The sequence below is a fragment of the Harpia harpyja genome, chromosome 3, assembly GCF_026419915.1.
Source record: "Harpia harpyja isolate bHarHar1 chromosome 3, bHarHar1 primary haplotype, whole genome shotgun sequence".
Taxonomy (NCBI): Eukaryota; Metazoa; Chordata; class Aves; order Accipitriformes; family Accipitridae; genus Harpia; species Harpia harpyja.
Window position 1 is genome coordinate 21,988,430 of NC_068942.1, and position 20,114 is coordinate 22,008,543.

Consider the following 20,114-nt stretch of genomic DNA (forward strand, 5'->3'; position numbering starts at 1 on the left):
TAAGGATCCTTTTTAACTCAAAGCTAATAAGTTTGGCAGTGCAGCACTCTGTACCCACTCTGATGCAAAGCTTTCAGTTCATAGCCCCAAGGTGATGCAATGTTAGCCGTAATACCTGTTCCAGGCTATTTTTTCAAAGTAGAATTTGGTTTGTAGTAACTCTGAAAAAGAAAGGGCCCTTCCAGAGGAGAGGCAGGGAATGACTCAGCTATAGTATTTTGTTGCTTTGTAAGTCAGAAGTCCATCTTGTCTTTCAAATAGGGTGGGAGATGGAAGTTGATGCTGCACCTCTAAAATCTGACTTGTAAACACTTGAAACCAAGCAACTTCCCTTTTTTGCAAATATTAAGCAATCAACCTGTAGCAAACCACAATTTTTAAGTAGGGAACCACATTCCCATCGAAGTTTGACTGAGTTTTCTGTGTAGAAATGGGAAGAACTTGGAAGTGCTCTAAGTGAGAAGGTAGGTTGTAGGTATCGGAGCCTTGCCTTTCATGTATAGCTACTTGGTCTTGCTTTTCCCCCACCTTAAACTGTCTCTGCACTTACATTATCAAGAATAATATTGTAGAAGATGCAAACAATTTTTTCTCACAGAAGGGTAGGCATCAAGGTGCCAGGGCTATAGATAAAATACCTCTAGTGCCCTGAGTAAGGTAGGCATGGGGAGGAGTAAGGACAGGATGGGAGAATCATTGGCTCCCTAGTGAGAAGAGTTGCATGGGACTTGAAAAACTGACATTTTCTGTGGAATAACTGATGATTTTTATAGCTACCAGAGGAGGAACTGAGTATAATATAGTCATGTCTCCAGTACACTTCGGACTCTTATTTAAATTACCAGTGTTGAACAACTTGTACTTAAATGCCAGCTGCCGGGATTTTCAGATATACTCTGCAGCACGCACTCTGCTTATTCTGCACCTTGGTGTTTAACATCTAACAATTGCTTAACTTCTGTCTGGGTTGATGATCCTAACACCATTCTGTCTTACAGGAAGAGAGTGATTTGAAGCTACACTAATTAGAATATGCAGTGTCTATAGCCTTGTCCATTAAACCAGCCAAACATCGTTAACCCTGTAGTAAGGATGGAGTCTAAACAATGCTTGAGCAAAATGGCAACACGCTGAACTTGCAGAAAAAATGAGAACTTTGTATGCTTGCAATGTGCTTGTGTGAGAACCAGCTATATCTACCTAATGCTTGTGTATCCTTGTCTGCTTTATTTTTTTCTGCCTTCCTGGCTGGCGTCTGTTAGCTTTCTCCAAGCCCAACTCCTGCTACTCAGAGTCCCAAGAAACCTCCAACAAAGGACCCATTAGCGGATCTTAACATCAAGGATTTCTTGTAAACGATAAGGTATTCTGTGACTGCCTGCCTAAGCATGTTATGCTGTGATATGTCTGGCACACAGATGTTGATTAGGCTGGTAGATTGACTATGACTGATAAAACTGTAGCTGCAGAGATACGTAGAAACGTGCACTGATAATGTGGCGGTTTGAACAGAAAACCAAATTCTCTGCCCGCACTCTTAATTTTAGCCTGAAAGCTTGACTTTTTTGCCAAAGGTGACTGCCAGGAAAAGTTATCTTTGATCTATAGCTTCCATTTTTGCTTTGTTTTAATTGAACCCAAGAGTAGTTCTTTTGTTTTTTCCTGAAGTTAATACTGAAACAAATAGAATCATAACAGGGTACAAATACTGCGGGCAAAACGGTGCTGAAGAGGCTTGTTCCAGTCTTGTGGGTGTGGAAACAGATTTGGTATCATAGATGTGAAGAGATCAAAAGAGGAAAAACTTACGTATCCTGATCATCAAGGGAAGGTTGTTTGCATCTCTTAACTGCTGCCAGTTAAGGTTCTCCCCCACCATACAATTTTTCAAGGCACTGTTTTTCTGAATGCTAAGGCATGAGGTCCTGAGTAGTGCAATGTAGAACAAGTGTAGGGAGGAACAGAGGAGTAAATAAAAAGAAAAAATGGAGGAGAAGCAAAAAAACAGTACTGCAGAATGGAAGGAAAAAAAGGCAAAAACATTACTGCAGGGATTTTGGAGAAGGATGTGAAGAGGGCCAAGTGGAAACATCAGATTGAATTGAACACTTAAGACAATTAAAAAATAATAATGCAGAAGTAAGGTAGGCATTTTATAATTAAGACTAGAATAACTTGCCAAGTGAGGAGAGGACAATCATTACATATCTTTAAAGCATTCTTTGTAAGTTCCTTTTCTTTCTTCCTATAGCTTAATTCTAAGACTTGTTCTAAGCCCCCTCTGCACTGGTGTTAGCTGCAGTGGATGGGATCAGGCTGCTCTTAGTGGGCACCACCCAGTCCCACTTCCCCCTTCTCCAAATTCCAGCCCTGGGGAGGTGTACCTGGCGCTTGGTGGAGATGGCCGGGAGTGGAGATGCACCTTCATTGCCAGGACTCACTGCTTTCAACTTGGGTTTATAGTAGACAGATTCATAACAGTCTGTGGGAAGACTGCTGCTTTGGGAAAAACTGGTAACAACTGCTTTGAGGTGTGAAGTGATGAGCAGATTTGGTGTTCTTCCTAGAATGTGCTTTATCTAACTCATTATTCTGGTTTTCATCTAATACTTTTGTGTATTCACAGCTGCAGTTTTTCTGACTGGATGATAAAAACGTGAGTTTGGAGTCTACAAACGGATGCTCAGAGTTTCAAAGTGAGCCACCAGTACCAAACCCAGCGCTTACTCAGACTTTCTCTTCCTCCTGAAACGTGTAGCACAGCTGTGAAAGTGAACATTAGGAATGTGTACTACCTTAGCTGTTATCCCTACTCTCTCGAAATTTGTGTACTTGGGTTATTTGTGTTTTACAATTTAAACAATGGATGTATGTTTCTGATGCCTTCTAGTGCTTTTCTGAACCTATCCCATGGGGACAGATTATGCAGCTGTTGTTTGGTGAGCCATTTGGAGCGATGTCTGTGGTTTTTGAAGGTTTCAATGTATATAACTTTTTGAGGACACCTAAAATTTCCCTAGGACTCAATTTCTCCTTTATCTGTTACGAAACATAGTGTGATAATACCAGATAGTAAGGAAAATACTTATGAAATTGTGTGGAATACATTTTTTTTTTCCAGTCACAGGAATCTCAATTGTCGTGAAAAAATGTTTTATTTTTGTGGCACTGTATATGTCAAGATAATTTAAAGTAATATAAAGGTAAACTTCCATAACAAGTACCTTTTTGATGATCTACCAAGAATGAAAAATCATATCTGAAAGAATACCGTATTTATTGCTCTTTTTTTTTTTTAAATCTATTTTAATTATTTAAGTTTCTGCATTTAAAATTGGCATATTTATCAGTTCTTGCTAAATGCACTGAAAATAAGTAAAGGGTCAGTTTCTCTCCATGTAGTTGGAAAAAGCAACCATAGTTGTACTGGCATTAAGGGATTTCAAATACGAGAGCACTCTTTGGTATATCTGTAGTCAAAACATTACAAGTGATGTTACTCATCTCTGTTCAGTTCTTACGTACATCTCTTAATTTAGTGCTTACCTGTGTATGCCTTAGGCTAGTGTTTTCTCCATTGCCCCGAATGCGCTGTGAGTAGCTTTTGTACTATTGGTGATTAGATTTAATTCTGATCCAGAGATCCATGCCCTTTACTGTACATACTGTGTTTCTTTAATTTTTATTTGTTCTCATACTGTTTCTGCTGATGGCTTGGCGTAAGATCTTGACTCTTCAATGAGGTCACTGTTGATCAGTGTTACAAGTGGCTTGGCAGTTCTCTGTAAAAGCATATCGGGTTGGAAAGATATTCACCTAAAGTCTTTCAAATGAACTATTTAATCAATGTATGGTACCATTAAAAGTGGTTGTATCTGAATTTGCTGTGGGGATAACATACACTGTAATGGGAAAGTTCTATAAAAAGCTAATTTCAAAATGGCTCTTCTTTGTATTTCAGTTTAAAAAAAAAAAAACCCAAAACAAAACAAAACAACCAAAACCCAAACAAAAAACCCCAGTGCATGTGTGCCCTCTGAGATGCAATAAACACCTTGATCAAAGTAAGTATCTTGTTGCCAGTTTCATGATCATTGGGATGTTGAGCACAATAATACACTTTGAGAGGGGAAAAATGTGAATAGGTCCTGACACTGATTGCTGAGTCTGCTGTACATGGCAATGACTTTTGCTGATCTTTAAGCAGTATAGGAGAGATCCACACAAAGCCAGACTGAGCACAAAGCCACAAGTAAAATGGGGAGAGGGAGAGGAGAATTGTCTAGTTTGACCTATAACACCTCAGGAGGCTTCATTAAAGCTCTTCATCTCTTTAAACTAGAATAATATCGGAACTGCGAAAGTTTATAATACTGGTCCTGATTTCTTTCCTGTGAGGTATCATTCAACAGCTTATTGAGAGCTAGCACAGCTACAATGCTACAGGAATTGCTTGTGCTATGGTTTGTCTTATGGCAGGTTGAAAGGAGGAGAAAACGTTTCATACAGTTTAATATATTAAAGTCTTTCTGGTATGAAGTGACTAACTAGAGATCTCCTTGGTTTTGTAACAAAATGAAGCAATGAAGCAGTACTTAATGCCAAGGGCTGCTTCGAAACACTTTATAAACAGCAAACACTGAAACAACTCAATCACGCTCTGGTAAGGTTTGAATCGAATTGGATTTCAAAGACATTTCCAATTGTGCAACCAGTAGGGGAATGCTATTGCTTAAAAGGTTTTTTGGTTATTCATTTGGGTTTTTTTTTTACTTGCTACTATGTTGGTAGTACTTGAATCTATCAAATTTGGCCTTGGAAAAGTTGGTTTTATACTTCAGCCTTAGGATGAGTGCCCTGTTGAGTCAAGGTGTTCTGGATTAGAAATCTGTAAGGCTCAGCAAATTGCTGTGTTTTCTCACTATTTGAGCATGAAGACCTGAACAAGGTCAGTAACTGCACCACCAGAAAGGCTCGCCATGGTTTTGCCCATGCTTCCTATGTGCTATGTGTTGCCAAATGCAAGGAGCACTCGACTTCTTACCACCGTGTTGTGCATGTCTTCTCAAAGAAAGGACAGCATTTTCAGAAGATAGTCATAAACAAACATGTAAATATATTCAGACCAGTTTATTAGTGTCTCATTCAAATGAAGGTGATGAACTACTACTCACTGAATTGCAACTGAATGTTTGCAATGTTACATGTTTCAAGGGGCCAAACCTCAGCATGAGGGCTTTTTCTTTGCCAGTTACCTGTCCCTGGCATGCAGTAATTGCCTTTCTGCATCAGCTTCATCCATGCCCACAACCCTTGGTCCTCATTCTTGTTAGTCTTCTATAGATCTCATGGCCAACAGCTCTGTGCAAACCCATGAGGTGTGTGACATTTGATATCCTGTGAGGAACTAGAGGCCTGGACAGAAAGCAAACTTGGTGGAAGAGCAAGAAGCTGGTGCACTGTGGGAAGTAAAACCAGTGTATTTCCCCAGTATGCTGAGTAAGGTTACACAAAAGCGACTCTTATTCTCCCCATCACAAAGGAGTTATAAAATGTGGTTTGCAAGGAAAACAAGTGGTTGTCTCCTGGCCTGTAGACAAGAACATGTTCTTGTTACCATCTGAGTTTCATCATCCAGGCATGAACGCATCTGTGTCCTGCTATGACTAACTGCTTCTCAATACAAGCTATAGAGAAGAGTGGGTGGGGAGGAGGGCTCCCATCTGTGGGAGGAAGAAACTGTCTCCTTCCCCTGCATTATTCATGAGGGGAGGACAGGTTTCAGACAGATGATATGTCCTTTACCCAAGCTCTTGCTGCTCTGTGTGCTGGCTTTAGAAGCTGACACCTCTGACCAGATGAGACTTCTGCAGCTCCCCCTTAAGCCTTGGGTGCCTTAAGGAGTGGTAAATACCCAGAGAACTTGAACTCAGCTTACTGTACAGCTTTGAACAAAAAAACCCAACTTGTTCCTCAGCACTGACTCATTTTTTGAATGTTTGGGGTTAGCAGTGTCTTCTACTCCTCTTCCCCATTCATTTGTCATCAAATTTAATTGGCTTTATTTGAGATTTTTAGCTGTGTTTTTGTAATGCATGCCTTTCAAAATGTACTGTAGCTTGAGTTGAGGGCTTCTGGATTGATGCTGCTGTTCCCCCAGGTGAAAGCCTGGATGGTGAGAACTAAATTGCTGTCTTCTAGGATCCTGGGGACCACCTTAGCATTTCAGGCTGGTTGCAAAATCAGGCTGCTACCTGAACTTCCATTCTTAAGATTTAATAAGGCAATGGCAAAGGCTAGAGACTTGCCTTAAAAACCAAGCAGGAAAGTCTGGAGCAAAAACTGTAGCTGGGGCTGGGGGGAGAAGGGGCAGATTTACTTTGTAAATGCATTTGAGACTTTGGTAATATGAGGTGCTACTTACCTGTGGGTGACAGCATGTAGTTCATTAAATGTTCAGTAGCCCCAGCTGACATTGTTTTGTCTTTCTGGCACGAGTCTTTGCTCCTGCTCTTCCTTCCCTATCTCTCGCACCAGAATAGGAGTTGCCTGCTGAGGCAACTTATTCTGCATGGGGAAAAAAAGTCCCAATAACTCTAAATGCCTAGAAAAGCCAACTGAAACTTCCTGTGGTAGAAGTAGTGGCAGTGACGCAAAGATGATACACTGAGTTAGTGATCCATCTCTTCTAGAACACGAAATGTATTAGAAATTTTATTAAAAGAGAAAAACTTTTTTCCATGTATTGTATATTGCTAGTGCTGTGAGCAGTGTGGGAAGTGGCAGACGCTGAGTGGTAACGAGGGGATGAAATAAGAATTTCAGAGATGGGATTACAGAAGGAGAGAGGCTATACATATTTTAAAGCAGACAGCACTGCCATTTTTTCTGTTCCAGATCTTGGCTCCTAAAGCTTCACCACCTCTTCCTTTTCCCTTAATTAAACTCTGCAAATAATGTGGGTAGCAAAAGCCTGATGCTTGTTCAGTTGCCCAAGACATCTCTGAATGCAATTATAGGTGTAAGAATAGTTGCCTTTGGGAGTTAGCAAAGGTGGTAGAGCAGAAGAGAAACTGAAGCGAGTGAAGAAACGTGTGTGGGGGTGTGACATCCACTGCAAGGACTAAGGAGAGCAAACCTCTTCTTCTCTGGTGCTGTAGGGGAACCTGTGATGGGTCTGATGGATATCCACCTTGCAACAGCACTGTAAGTCATCTACATCCAAATGTTCATCGTTGAACATGGTGAAGTTTGACCCATGTTTTTGAAATATGGTTTAGTAGGATGGAAGAGATTTGTCAGTTTACCTCGATATCGTAATCTGTGAAGTAGCCATCTTTTTTGAAGGTCTTGTCAAAGCACTGACCTACGCTGCTGGAAGCAGAGATTTCATACCACTAAGCACAATAGCAGGTACGTTGAAGGCACATGCTACATGAAGCTACTCTAAAGATGCAATGATCCAAGGAACTGTGATCTCAGATGAGAGGGAAAGCCGAGTCAATGTTAAAGCCGAGTTAAACCGGTAGTTGGAGACAGGTTAGTTGTTATCAATGATAACTATGCAGAGGCTGGCAGGACCTCTGTCACACAGGGTAGGAGAGATCCTCCCCTGCCCTCTTAAGAACATCAGGTTGCTCCTTCCCATGGTCCATGTCTGTACTTTTGCCCACCCAGGCCTGGAAAGAGGCCGCCTGCATGAGGGTGGGGATAGTATTGCACTAAGGAAGGGAAAGAGAACTGGGCTAGGATGGATGCACTTAGGGAATGGTGTGTGGGATAGATGGTGTCTTCTTTGGGCTGCAGGTTGTCCGTAATTGAGGGAGGGGGTGGGCGAAGAAGCAGTGGGGGTACAGAGTGACCCAAGGGAGCGGGCGGCTCTGTGCCCTCAGCCTTGTAAACTGCTGTAGGCCTGCAGCATATGTATTAAATGTCAGCAAACAGATTTTGGGCACAAGAGAAAGGTACAGGTGCAAGCAGACACCAGGCTTTAAAAGAAGCAGTATTTCACACTCCGAGTGTGTCTGTGTATAAAAAAAGGGGATTTTTTTGAAACGCTACTCAAATGCAAAAGCAGGATGAGTTGGATTCTAAAATTAATTGTAAGACCATGCTTTATGTATCTATGATGTGTCTATAATTACACCCTGTCAATCTGGGTTGATCAATCAAGAGGGTGGTTAGTGATTCCTCCTCACTGGAATAATCCCACACTGGCTCCAGCCAACAGAAAGAGAGTTTCAAAAGCTTGAAATTTGGCTTTATTTTGAAAAATCAAGGAGGACAATAGACCACTTCTCTTTTGAAGCATGGAAAAACCAAGTTTAGTAGATTAGCAAGAGAAGAAATGGGGAAAAATTAGTAATATTGAGACCAGCATACTGTATAAATAAGATTGTCGTACTATACAAATTCTGGCTTAGGTATTAGAGCATCTTTGAATCTACTGATCTCTTCTGAACCTTTGCACAAACTATCTTCTGTTGTTCACGAGGCTTCAGTCACTTTGAGATTTTGGTCCTTCTGCTTTTATAGGAGAACCAGATTTTATGAGCTATTTCTGCGGACACGACTTTGGGATAGAGCACGATGCCCTTTGTGCTTGGAAGAAGAGGTTTCCAGCAGCATATTGAAATCACCACTTCCCAGCTCACCTCCACCCCATCATGACAGTATCTAGCACCTGCCTGGCATCGCTGCTACTCAGGGATGAAGAAACACATTGGGCCTTGCTCAGCCCTGCACTTTGTGGGACATAAGCTGTCTTGATTTTAAACATATATTTAAATATACAAATCAATTTATATAATTAAATATATATATATATAAAAATTTGCAGGCAGCTAGCGACTCTGCCTTGCTGCCTGGGTCCTGTGCCACCAGCATCACAGTTCGCTTTGTGTTTCTTCCTGCGAACCTTTGCAGCAGCATGACCAAAATGTTTCCCGTAGCTCGATACAGCCCTCTTGTTTCAGAAATGGTATTGATGGAAATCCAGCTGCTTACCTCATTATGCTTTCTTGAAGATCTGGTTGTGCAGAATTTGCTTATAGAGCCCTTGGCTCCAAGGCAAGTCATGCTAGAAATTTGCTTTGCTCTCCAAATATTTGACCACCTGTGATGCCTGTAGGATGGCTAAAAAAATGTTTTACTTTCTAAGGCATGGTCCAGGCCCAGACTCAGAGATAGGCAAAGCAGCATTCAATACATTGTAGCTAATTTTAAATTGACACAAACCCACTATTAACTCCAGTTGCATACACATCACCCAGCAGTGCCTCTGGTTCTGTGCATGGGCTGTTTTTAAGCATCCTCCTAAACTTATATGGAATTAACTTAGGCTAGTTATTTGGCTAATAATTCATTCTGTTTTTTTTTTCTCTCTAAATCTTCCCTTTATATTTTAAAACCCAACATATGCAGATGAAATCACCTTCTTATTACCATAGTCCTCGTACAGACTAGAGAGGGAGTTGATTCCCATTTATTAACAAAGAGACCATACAAAAGATACTGTTCTTTTACAAAGCAATGTAAATAAATTACATAGTGACAGTAGGCAGATTTTCTATTTAAATGCTCAGCTATTCTTTAGGATTGTAAGTAGTAATTATAAAACTAACATGGGTGTGTATATAGTCTGTAATGCTCCGCACGCTTTTTAGTCTGAGACACTACTAAGTAAACCTATTTCTCCCGAGCAGCTCTATAACCATGTTGCTGGAGGACAGCTAATACCTCTTTCCATGTTTGCTTAAGCCTTCCTGGTTTCTTCAGAATCTGATATCGTCAGTTGTCTAGAAAAAGTGCACCTTGTGGGTCTTAAGTGAAGTATTTATCTTCTGAAGATTCTAAAATATAGCCTGGCAGATTATGTTCTTGATGGTTACTAAGATGTAACAGTAGCTTTTGGTATATACATCTTGCATATATGTAATCAGTACAGTTAAATTTAATTCAGAAAAGTGTTACACTGTTCCGTCCACCCAAAATATGATATTTTGCATCCAGGAATGATTTCCCAAGCATTTCAGGATCCTGGCAAACATTTATGGTAATAGAGTAGCTTATGTGTATCTGCTAAAATATTTTGCTTCTTTAGACCTTTGGCTTCATGACTGATCATCAAGATTGACTCTAATCCCACTCTGTCATTTAGCCTGGCTTGTGGATTTTTCAGACAACTCCTTTTTTTTTTTTCTTTTCTTTTTTTCTTTCTTTTTTTTTTTTTTTCCTCCAACAGATGTTCAGTTCAGGGCTGGATTTGGGTTGTTTGTGCTTGTAACAGCTTTTAGAAATACCTCAAAGAATTTGCTAACATATCACTTACAACCTCCATCTCTCTTTAGATGAGGAGTATATACTGAGAAATGGGCAAATCATCTGTATTTCATTCAAATGCAAATTTTAGAGGAACAGAGAACTGCAAAAGAATTGCAAGCCCTGGGATCTGCAGTGATACCTACACCAGGCTGCATCCCACAGACACTTTCTGTTGTTAGCAAGGAAAATCACCCATCTCAAACCTGCAATGTTGTCTTTGCTGTACCTTTACCCCTTTGGGGCTAACACAGGAATAGCCCTCACTTACATTTTAACTAAAACCCTTTATGCCCATGTAGTATTGCAAGTGGTTGGTCTTGAAATCTCAAAATGAAGTAGCTGGTCTCATGTATGAACTGTTTACAGTCCAGTTCAGCACAGAAGAGCCTGTCGTGGATGCACTTCTCTCATTTAATGAACTTTAAAATAGCTGGCAGGCTTACAGAATATTATTTTTCTAGTTGTACAGTTCAGCTTGCACAGGCAGGATTTGCCATTTGAGACTGAACTTACAGTGGCTGGAAACTTTAACTGATAAGTCCAGTATTTTGATAGATCTGTTGGAGATGGAGGAGAGATGCAACTAAAATGAAATCATTTTCCCCTAGCCAGACTTGAAAGCTAGGCTGATTCAGTCTGTGCTGTACTGGAACAGACTCTTGTGTGAAATACAGTATTTTTCTCTTGGCCAAAGCATTTTATTGCCAATATAAAAGTTTTGTATAACTATGCGTGCTGTTTCACTTAAAAGTTGGCTCTCTGCTACAGATAAATAAGACCAACGCAGCTCGCTGCACTCCACTGCAAAGGCAATGCATTCAGAGCAGGTGAAGTTTTCACTTTAAGACTGCTGGGCAGGATCCTAAGATGGAAATCACAGAAAATAGAGAGCCATCTACTCTATTCCTCTGCTCTAAAGTCAAAATTGTATAATTCCCAACAGATTTTTCTAAAAGACCTCCATCGTACCACAGCCTTTCCAACACCACTGCAGGACATCACCACTTTCACCCTGAGAAAGCTGCTGTTACTGTTATTACCTGATCCCTCTTTGCTGTGTATTGAACTGTCATTTCTTCTGTCCATGGGGATACTCCCTTTGTTCCTTGCAGCAGCAAAGATGATATTTGGACAGTTACCACGGTCATTCTTCTGTCTTATGCCCTCTGTCTTCAATCTTTCCTTGCCAGTCAAATTTTCTAGATATCTGATCAATCTTGGTATTCTCTGCACTCTCTTCAACCGGTCCGCGCCGTGAAGTGCAGCATCCAAAACGGGACACAGCAGAGTGAAGGCACGCCTGTGCTGTGTGTAACAAAAATACCATGTCCCAGGGCTTGTGAGCCAGGTGCCCAGTTACAGATCCAAGCGTGGCATCTGTGCTTTCCCCAGTGGGATCGCGCTTTTGGGCCATGGTCAGCCTACACTCCTCCATGCTCTTAAAGCCTTTCCTGAAGAGCTGTGGCTTAAGCAACTGCAAGTTTGTGCATAGTGTGTAGCCATTTGGGGAAATAGAGGAAAAACAGGAATAAAAATTTAAAAAGGAAATAATTTTTAAAAGGAAGAAATTTGACAGTTTAAAGAATTTCAGTATTGAGCATAACGATTTGGCTTTTTGTGACATTAATAAGACTCAGCACACTGCTAAATCTTTTCAGCAAGGGAAGAAATCTGGGGAGGAGGAGGAGGGAGGCTGTGGGCTGAATGTCTCTCCGCACCCTGCTTTTCAGCTGGTTGGATCTCTTTGTGCATGGGCAGTTGTCCTGGGAGAATTTAGCAGATGGCAAAGAGGGCAGGGCAGAGTGGCTCTGTAGGAGACGGGACTGTCCATCCTCCCTCAGCCCTTTGACTGCAGGATCCTCAAACTCCGTTTCTCCCACATGCTTGGCAGGAGAGACAGAAAAAAGAAGTATCTGCAAGTCTCTGGAGGGTGATGGACGAGGTGAGGGAAGAAACAGTGCAGTGTGTGGACACAAGATTAGGGTCTCAGACACTGTGACAGCATCACTAGCTCCTTTTCAGATACTGCATGAGTATCCCATTTACAATCACACTGCCATGTATGTATTGTACATAGTTATATATACATATAGTGTATTCACTGATGTACCACATATAGGTATACATATACGTGATACACTTGGTATCTAATTTTCAGTGGGGACTCTGAAATCTTCAACTGCACATTCTTTGTAACAAAGCTGCTATGTACAGGCTGGAAAACATAAAATACTTTGGTGTGCTGGTTTTGGCTGGGATAGAGTTTATTTTCTTCATAGTAGCTAGTAGGGGGCTGTGTTTTGGATTTGTGCTGAAAACAGTGTTGATAACCCAGGGATGTTTTCGTCCCTGCTGAGCAGTGCTTACCCAGAGCCAAGGGCTGTTCTGCTCCTCACCCCACCCCACCAGCGAGGAGGCTGGGGGGGCACAAGGAGTTGGAGGGGACACAGCCGGGACAGCTGACCCCAACTGACCCGAGGGATATTCCAGACCACAGGACGTCATGCTCGGCATATAAAGCTGGGGAAGAAGGAGGAAGAGGGGACGTTGGGAGTGATGGCGTTTGTCTTCCCAAGTCACTGTTAGGCGTGATGGAGCCCTGCTGTCCTGGAGATGGCTGAACACCTGCCTGCCCGTGGGAAGTGGGGAATGGATTCCTTGGTTTGCTTTGCTTGCATGCGCGGGTTTTGCTTTACCTATTAAACCGTCTTTATCTCAACCCATGAGTTTTCTCACTTTTACCCTTCTGATTCTCTCTCCCATCCCACCGGTGGGGAGTGAGCGAGTGGCTGTGTGGGGCTTAGTTGCCAGCTGGGGTTAAACCATGACATTTGATAACCCTGGTTTTTTCCAGAGTAGTGCCAGTATATTGGCAGCATCTCTGGCTTGCAAGCTTGAGGTTGCCCCTGATACAAAAGCATATGGAGCAGCGCATTTGGTGTGAGAAGCCCCGCTGTGCAGGTGGGGGTCAGCAGCAGGGTCCTTGCTTGCAGGGTGATGAACGTGCCTGTCGGGGGGAATCTCCTAATGAATGTAATCATGCAAGTAGCTGGAAATAGCAGAAGGGAGGGGTATAGGTGCATCTCAAATAAGGATGGTGGTAGCATTAACAGATCCAGTGCACAGGTTTCTTTTCCATGCCAGCTGCACCGCATTCATATGCCGTGAATGTGTAAGGGGCAATATGGAGAGGCAGAATACAGCTACCAGCTGTAATCTGGCCATGACACAGGTCTGAACTGCTCTGCTCTCATGGAAAATTTTGTGGGTTTTAATAACGATAATACCGGGATGTTGTTTCGATATCTGCCAAAAGACTCTTTCATCAGTAGAAGGTTGATCATCATCACCAACAGGACCTGCTGCCTTTGGATTGCCCCAGGGCATGTAGCACTACCTGCTGAACCCCTAATTCTGTAATTGGTGGAGCTGCCTAAAAAAAAACCCTGCTGAGAGGAGAATTACGTTGGCATCCCACTTAAATAAAAACAAAACAAACTCCTTAAAAAACCCTAATTGCTTGAAAATTTTCTTTCCATGCACTTAGTCAATAGGTAGTAGAAAAAAAATCATATCAAGTCTTCTTTTTAAGAATGGTTGGGAATCTTGCAGTTATTTTAGCAATTATCTGCCTCATAGGTAACCTGGTTTCCCACCAGTCTTCTGTCTCTGAGCTGTGTCTTTATCATGTTTCTACCAGGATATACTTGGTTCCACAGTGATGTTGCCAGGCAAGCCTAAAAACTTACAAAAAGTTTGCTTTCAAATTAGGAGGAGGGAGCCAGCTTCTAGTTCTAGAAATGTGACTTTTTGTATGTCTAAAAATACTTGCCTTGAAGCTCAGCCTTTGCCAAATAAAAAAAAAAAGCTGTGCTGTGGCCTGGAAAAGTACGTGGCTGCACCCCTCTGTCCCAGGACCGTGTAATTTTGGCTCTGCATGTGGGCTCTGGCTGATGTGGCAAGAGACAAGCACACAAGGCCAGCATGGGCTCGGCAAACAGGCTGTGCTTACAGCCCTGGCTCCACCGTGCATGTTAAAAAAAAGGGCTGGTACAGGGATATAACAAAGCATGGAGTTTCCTAAGTTCTTTGCAATATTTACAGTGTTTTAAATTTATGTTGTTTAATGGTACAGGGGCAAAAAAGGCAGGTGTTCCTCACTTCCTCACTGTACATACTGCAACATGAAGGTTTTACCCCTTCCATACAGTTGTGATTTTCTCTTTCACAAATGGTACATGAAGAGGTGCTGCAGATAAGACCTGTCTGCAACATCTATAGCTTTGCTTTTCCAGGCTTAGTCCTTGGATTAGTCCTAGAAGGCTGTGCTGCTGCAACGAGACATTACCTTGGCAGCAGGCTTAAATAACTGATGTGATAAACCTCACCCGCAGCCGGCTACTGAGAAGGTCCCTGCCGAATTTCTCCAGGTGCTGAGCAGATGTGGCTTCCACACAGGCACATCCCCCTGCCGGGGATTATTCGCTTTTTGCTTGAAACTGTTATTCCAGTGGATCTTGCGAGGCTATGGGAGCCGTTTAGAGCCCAGTTAGTATAATCTGATTAATAGCATCAAATTATTGTTATTTTTGCAGTCAGTTAAATCAGCGCAATTAAATAAAGCTTCCCCTGGAGAGTAGGATGTGTCCAGGAGATTAAACCCCATGCTTTCTGCTGGGGTCCAGAGCCTGTGACCTCTCCCTCAGTCAGCATCCGTGGCAGGAGGAGCTGTCAGGGCAGCCCGGAGCTGTTTTGTAAGGGACGTCACAAGATCGCTCCTTCAGCTGGCAGCCTGTGTTCACGTTGAGTCAGAGCTTATGAAAGCATTTCCCAAGGCTGGCTCCAGATTTGATGTGTTGTTTTGGAGCTGATTTGCTTGCAGTGATTTTGCCTTTAGTTCTCTGTTTGCAGCTGTTACCTTGATAGTGCTTTGAAGTGGTTTCTCTTGGACAGAAAGCCAAGTTCCTCACTGTATAGGACCAGTGGTCAGGCATTGTTTATTTAATTTAATTTTAGATGTTTGGTATTTAAGTAGGAAATGAGGTGAAAACCCAAAGCAGGCACAATTAAAAAAATTAAAAGGTAGAATTAGCAACAGAGAGAACCCAAGACGGGCAGGGAGGCATGAGAGAAAGTTGCAAACAGCACATTAAAAATAGCTGAAGTACAGAGAGAGACAGTAGCTCCGCTGTGAAGGGCAGGACCTCGAGGAAGCGCGGGCACAGTGGGACTGCGAAGACGGTCCAGTCAACCGAGGTGCTGAAGGAGAGGCTGGAGCAAGGGGAGCCAGGGTGAGCCCTGCAGGGAGACCCCCCACCACTGCAGCTCCTGGCTGGGGCCCTGGCTGGGGCCCTGGCTGGCGCCCTGGCTGGCACTGTCCCACTCAGTTGAGGACCTTCCTCTTCTGGAGGGAGTTGGGATGGGATGGGATGGGATGGGATGGGATGGGGTGGTGGGAGAGGCACGGCATGAGATTCGCAGGACAAGGGACACCTGAGCCTGTACATCAGTGACAGGGATATTGGGACGAGGGGGTCTGGGCCTCTCCCTGCTGCGTTTCATCCAAGGTCTCTGCAGCGGGGCAGGGGACGGGTTCCCCAGCCACCTTCGTCCCTCGGCTGTCCACATGCCTGATGTAAAGCTGTTTGGAGCCTAAGGAAAGCAGTCTGAAGCAGCACCCAGAAGTTACCAGGGAACTGATGAAGTTTGTTGCTTGTAGGACTGAGGCACATGTTTCCCAGCTGTCCTGGTGGGGAGCAGCAGCAGCAGCAAGTCCATACATTACAGGAGCAGGGAGAGCCAGGACTTTTCCCCACTACAAAAATAGTTGCTGTAAGATAAGAGTCAAAAAGGCATGAAAAACAATTCCTAGGGATAGGATTAAGGTGAAAAAAGCACATCAGCAAGTTCAGAAGTGGCCTGTATGTAAACTTTCCAATATGCAAAAAAAAAAAAAAAATCAAGAAAAGGTGCTTCACTAGCCTGATGATAAATGGGTAGAGCATACGGCAGGGGCAAAGTTGATGTCATTAATGTGAAGGATGCAAAGGTGAAGGCTGAACTGAGAAGCAATACACAAATTTTGTATGGCATTTCTTTTATGCTTGTAGCTGGAGATAGTTAATGCAATCTCTATGGAGCCTTCAAGCTGAAGACAAGTTTAAAGCTGCCCCTCCTTGTGTGTGTGCATGTGGTGTACTATGGATTTGTACATCAGAATAACCGAGCAAAAACTGTTTTCAAAGTCATAACCCCATAAAGACAATTCTCTGTCAGTTTAAAGGTAATAAAATACCACTAGTGGCAGCTGTATTATTTTTTTTTAAGCTTGTAGACACTGTTTTCACAATATGGACAGAAAACTAACCTGACATTGGTCATTGCACAGATGCCTGATTTTATTTAGTCCCAAAAGGTGAGGAAAAAAAATCAATAAGCAAGAAGCGAAGGACTCAAGCACGTCAGTCATGTAAGCAGCATTGCTTGGTCACAGATCACTGTTGTAACAGGTTAATTTACAAGCAATAAAGTATCATATCTAAATTGAAACCTGTCAAAGCTACTTTCCCTTTTGAGTGTTGCTTCCTTTTTATATCTTTCTAAAAAAAAATAAACCTGTTTACAGATCATAAATACCTAGTGTATAATGCTCTATAACAAGTAAATACATATAATATGCGGTGGGTCAAATTTCCCTCTGAGGTTCACCATTGTAAATGAGAGGAGAATGCGATGCAGTGTTTGTTTGGTTACTGGAGCTTACTGTTTCAACCCACCATTACTAAAAATGACTTCATACATCCTCCATGGATACAAACAAAATGTATAAAAAAACGTCAGTGGCCATGTGCCTGGAAGCCTCTGGTCATGTCCACCATTTAAGAAGACCAGGTCTGAGCCCAAACTGACAATAAGCAGCAAGAGTTTGGTAGCGCAATAAATCCCTGCCCCTCTGTGGGAATGGTGGGATAGACAACCAGCAACTGGCTGTTCTTTCGCCGTGTAACTCACCGCAGCTCTGGAACGCATCCACGTCCTGTACAGACGAGTGTGTCAGAAAAACCCATATGCCGCACCTATCTATAAAGTCTCCCTTGCCTTTTTGCATTCACATTTTTCAAAATATCCCTGTTTTACTTAAATAAAAATATGGTTCTTGTCTCAGAGATTACTTTTCAATTTTTTTTTTTTTTCCTTTGTATTACTAGTAAATCCCCTTTGGGGTAACTTAGCATTCTCTTTTTTCTGTGTTGGGGAGGGGAAGCCCCTGCTGGCATTCGAGGGCACGTTGTATCCCTACCACTGAGCGGGTTGGTTTGCTCCTGTACAGGAGCCAACAATATTTAGCTGGAGAGTTAGTCATTCAAGAGAAGGCAAAGGAATGTAAAAACTAGAATTGCCTTTCTCTGTAGGAAAAATAGAAATCACGTTTTCTTCCCTTCAGTAAGGCACTGTGCTTTTTTTTGCTGTCCATCACTGTCTTCACCTTTGCTTTCTCTTGTCCTCTACTCCCTCTGGGGCCTGCCCTGCTTCAAAATGCCCACAGAGAGGTACAGCCAGAAAGGGTCCTTTGCTGCGTGCTGTCTCCTGGCTGCTTTCGCCTTTAATTAAGCAAAGCTGAAACCAGCATTTAATCCATAAAGTTGGAAGTTAAACTGGAAGGGGGGGGGGGGGTAGAATGCTGCAACTGCAGCCAAAGGGCAGCTGAGTAATTTGTCTGAAAACCAGCCCAACTTAGTTTCATCCAATGTTTTCAAACTCTTTCGCATGGAAAAGAAGTAGAGCCATAGCAACTGCAATAACTATGGTGCATACATAATTGCCAAGAGGCACAATCTTTGTAAAATATTTGTGTAGCTTCTCCAGTATATCTGATCTTTTTTCTTAGCAATAACAGCTATTATCAAGGCTTAGAGACATATTCCAAGTAGGAGGAATGAACAGTTCATCAGGAATACCTGCATAATAACCGGCATAAGAAGATGCTTCTTCGGTGGATTTGAGATGCCGTTATTTGGTGAAGGCCTTTTGAGCATTTGTTAAAGACGATGGCAACTGGAAGTACGACAGGCAAATACCTGCACAAGGAACTGGGCTGTATCGGAATGTTTTAGGGCTGAATAGTTGTTTGGATAGGATGCCAGTTCAAGCCCCCCAGGGCCCATGGGAACGTGAGACCAACAGCACATCTTGGAACGTATCTTGCATCGGAGCAACCACATCCCTGCCAGTGGCTTGGCAGTGGCCTGCAGAGGAGACAGCTGTCATCCCTGGGTCTCTGTTGTATTCCCTGGAGAGGGGCAGAGAAACACTTCTTGGGCACCAAGACATTCTCCCAGAAGGTGGCAAAAAGTAGACTCCGGCAATGAAAAGATTTAGATCCTGTTACCAGCCCCAAATGGACTTTGGTCCAGGTAACGAAGATGTCGATCCTATTTATTCCCCTATGGCCCTTACTCCTCCCCCATGTAAGGACCACCAGAGCTGGCAGGGAAGCCCTTGCCAGACCCCTGTTAAATATTTCTTGTATTAGACACACTGTTAATCACTGCTGTAATCATTTCTAAATTTTCCATTAAATATTTCCAGCAGCTCTCATCCTTGCCAAAAATCTCTCCTTTTACTGTCAGTGACTAAATCAGCACCAGTTGCAAGGGCACAGAGTTAAGATAAAGCTGAGAACCGAGATTATAATATTTTATGCACTTTGAATTTGGCCTGGTTCAACAGCTCTCTGGGGTAGAAAATACAATAGCTAATAGCAGGAACAGAACTAATTACTTATTTCAGAATTAATAAGTTGTGGCATAGTCTGTGAGTCATTTCCTTGCTGAACCAATTTTTTTTTACTCATCACATTTACTCATGGAGTAATTATCTTGAAGACAGGAGTAGACAGGGAGTTTTTTTCCCCGAACAAATTTAAAGAGACATTAATATCTTGTAAGACCATGTCCCAGATGATTCACTGATAACCTATTACAAACATTTACAGAATGGAGTTTGTGTAACACCACCATAGCTAACAAACTACATCATGACAGAGGAAAATAAAAACAATAGAAAATATTTATTGACATAGTATGTGCATTGTATAATATCTTAATATAGCAAAGGTTTGCACTTTTTTTCCCAAATGAGTTGTCAAGTTGTGCAGTTAAAAAGATTATAAACACACATTTTTTGAAGTTTGTTGTCAGTCTTTAAAAAGTTAAGAACATTAAAGAATCATCAAAGTTACCTCTGGAGGTTTTTAACCTAAATGCTATCTCACACTCGGAGAAAAAGGCTGGTGGAACAGAGACTCAAATATACTTCCAAATCCTTTGAGATTAGTGTGCAATTTTAAGCTTTCAATTTAACTATATTGCATTTTTTTTCCCCATTCATTCTTTAATCCAGGAATTTGTAGATGGAAGTATCTGCAACATCCTGTGCTTTAAAATTAGAAGCAGTTGATTAAATTTCTACAAAGATACCAAACACAAACGGAAGGTATTTGAAAAATTTATTGGCTAGAATTTGTAGGTACATGCAAAAAATGGAGACGACATTTAAATGCTTCAAGTCTTAGATTTTTTGTTTGTTGGGTTTTTTTGTTTGGTTTTTTTGTGGGTTTTTTTGTTTTTTTTTTGTTTTTTGTGTTTTGTTTTGTGTTGGTTTTTTTTTTTTTCCAATGGGGAACAGCTTTTACAGGAATCCCAGCAAAATTTCAGGTTTGAGAAACTTTCAGGTGAAAGAAACTGCCTTTAGTCACTACACTCTTGGTGACCCGGTGTGCTGGGAAGTTC

General features: G+C 42.1%; 1 protein-coding gene across 15 annotated transcripts in view; it reads left to right on the top strand.

The window, feature by feature from the left end:
* SNAP91 (synaptosome associated protein 91) overlaps positions 1-3,994 on the top strand; it is a 70,477-nt gene extending 66,483 nt beyond the window's left edge. For 14 of the 15 annotated variants that reach the window (XM_052781608.1, XM_052781609.1, XM_052781617.1 and 11 more), the window contains 2 exons: positions 1,263-1,363; positions 2,627-3,994. In XM_052781608.1, coding sequence (XP_052637568.1) covers positions 1,263-1,355 — 93 coding nt within the window. In that variant the 3' untranslated portion in view covers positions 1,356-1,363; positions 2,627-3,994. The remainder of the gene's footprint in view (positions 1-1,262; positions 1,364-2,626) is intronic. The other variant, XM_052781610.1, reaches the window with a different exon arrangement.
* The last annotated feature ends 16,120 nt before the right edge of the window (positions 3,995-20,114 follow it).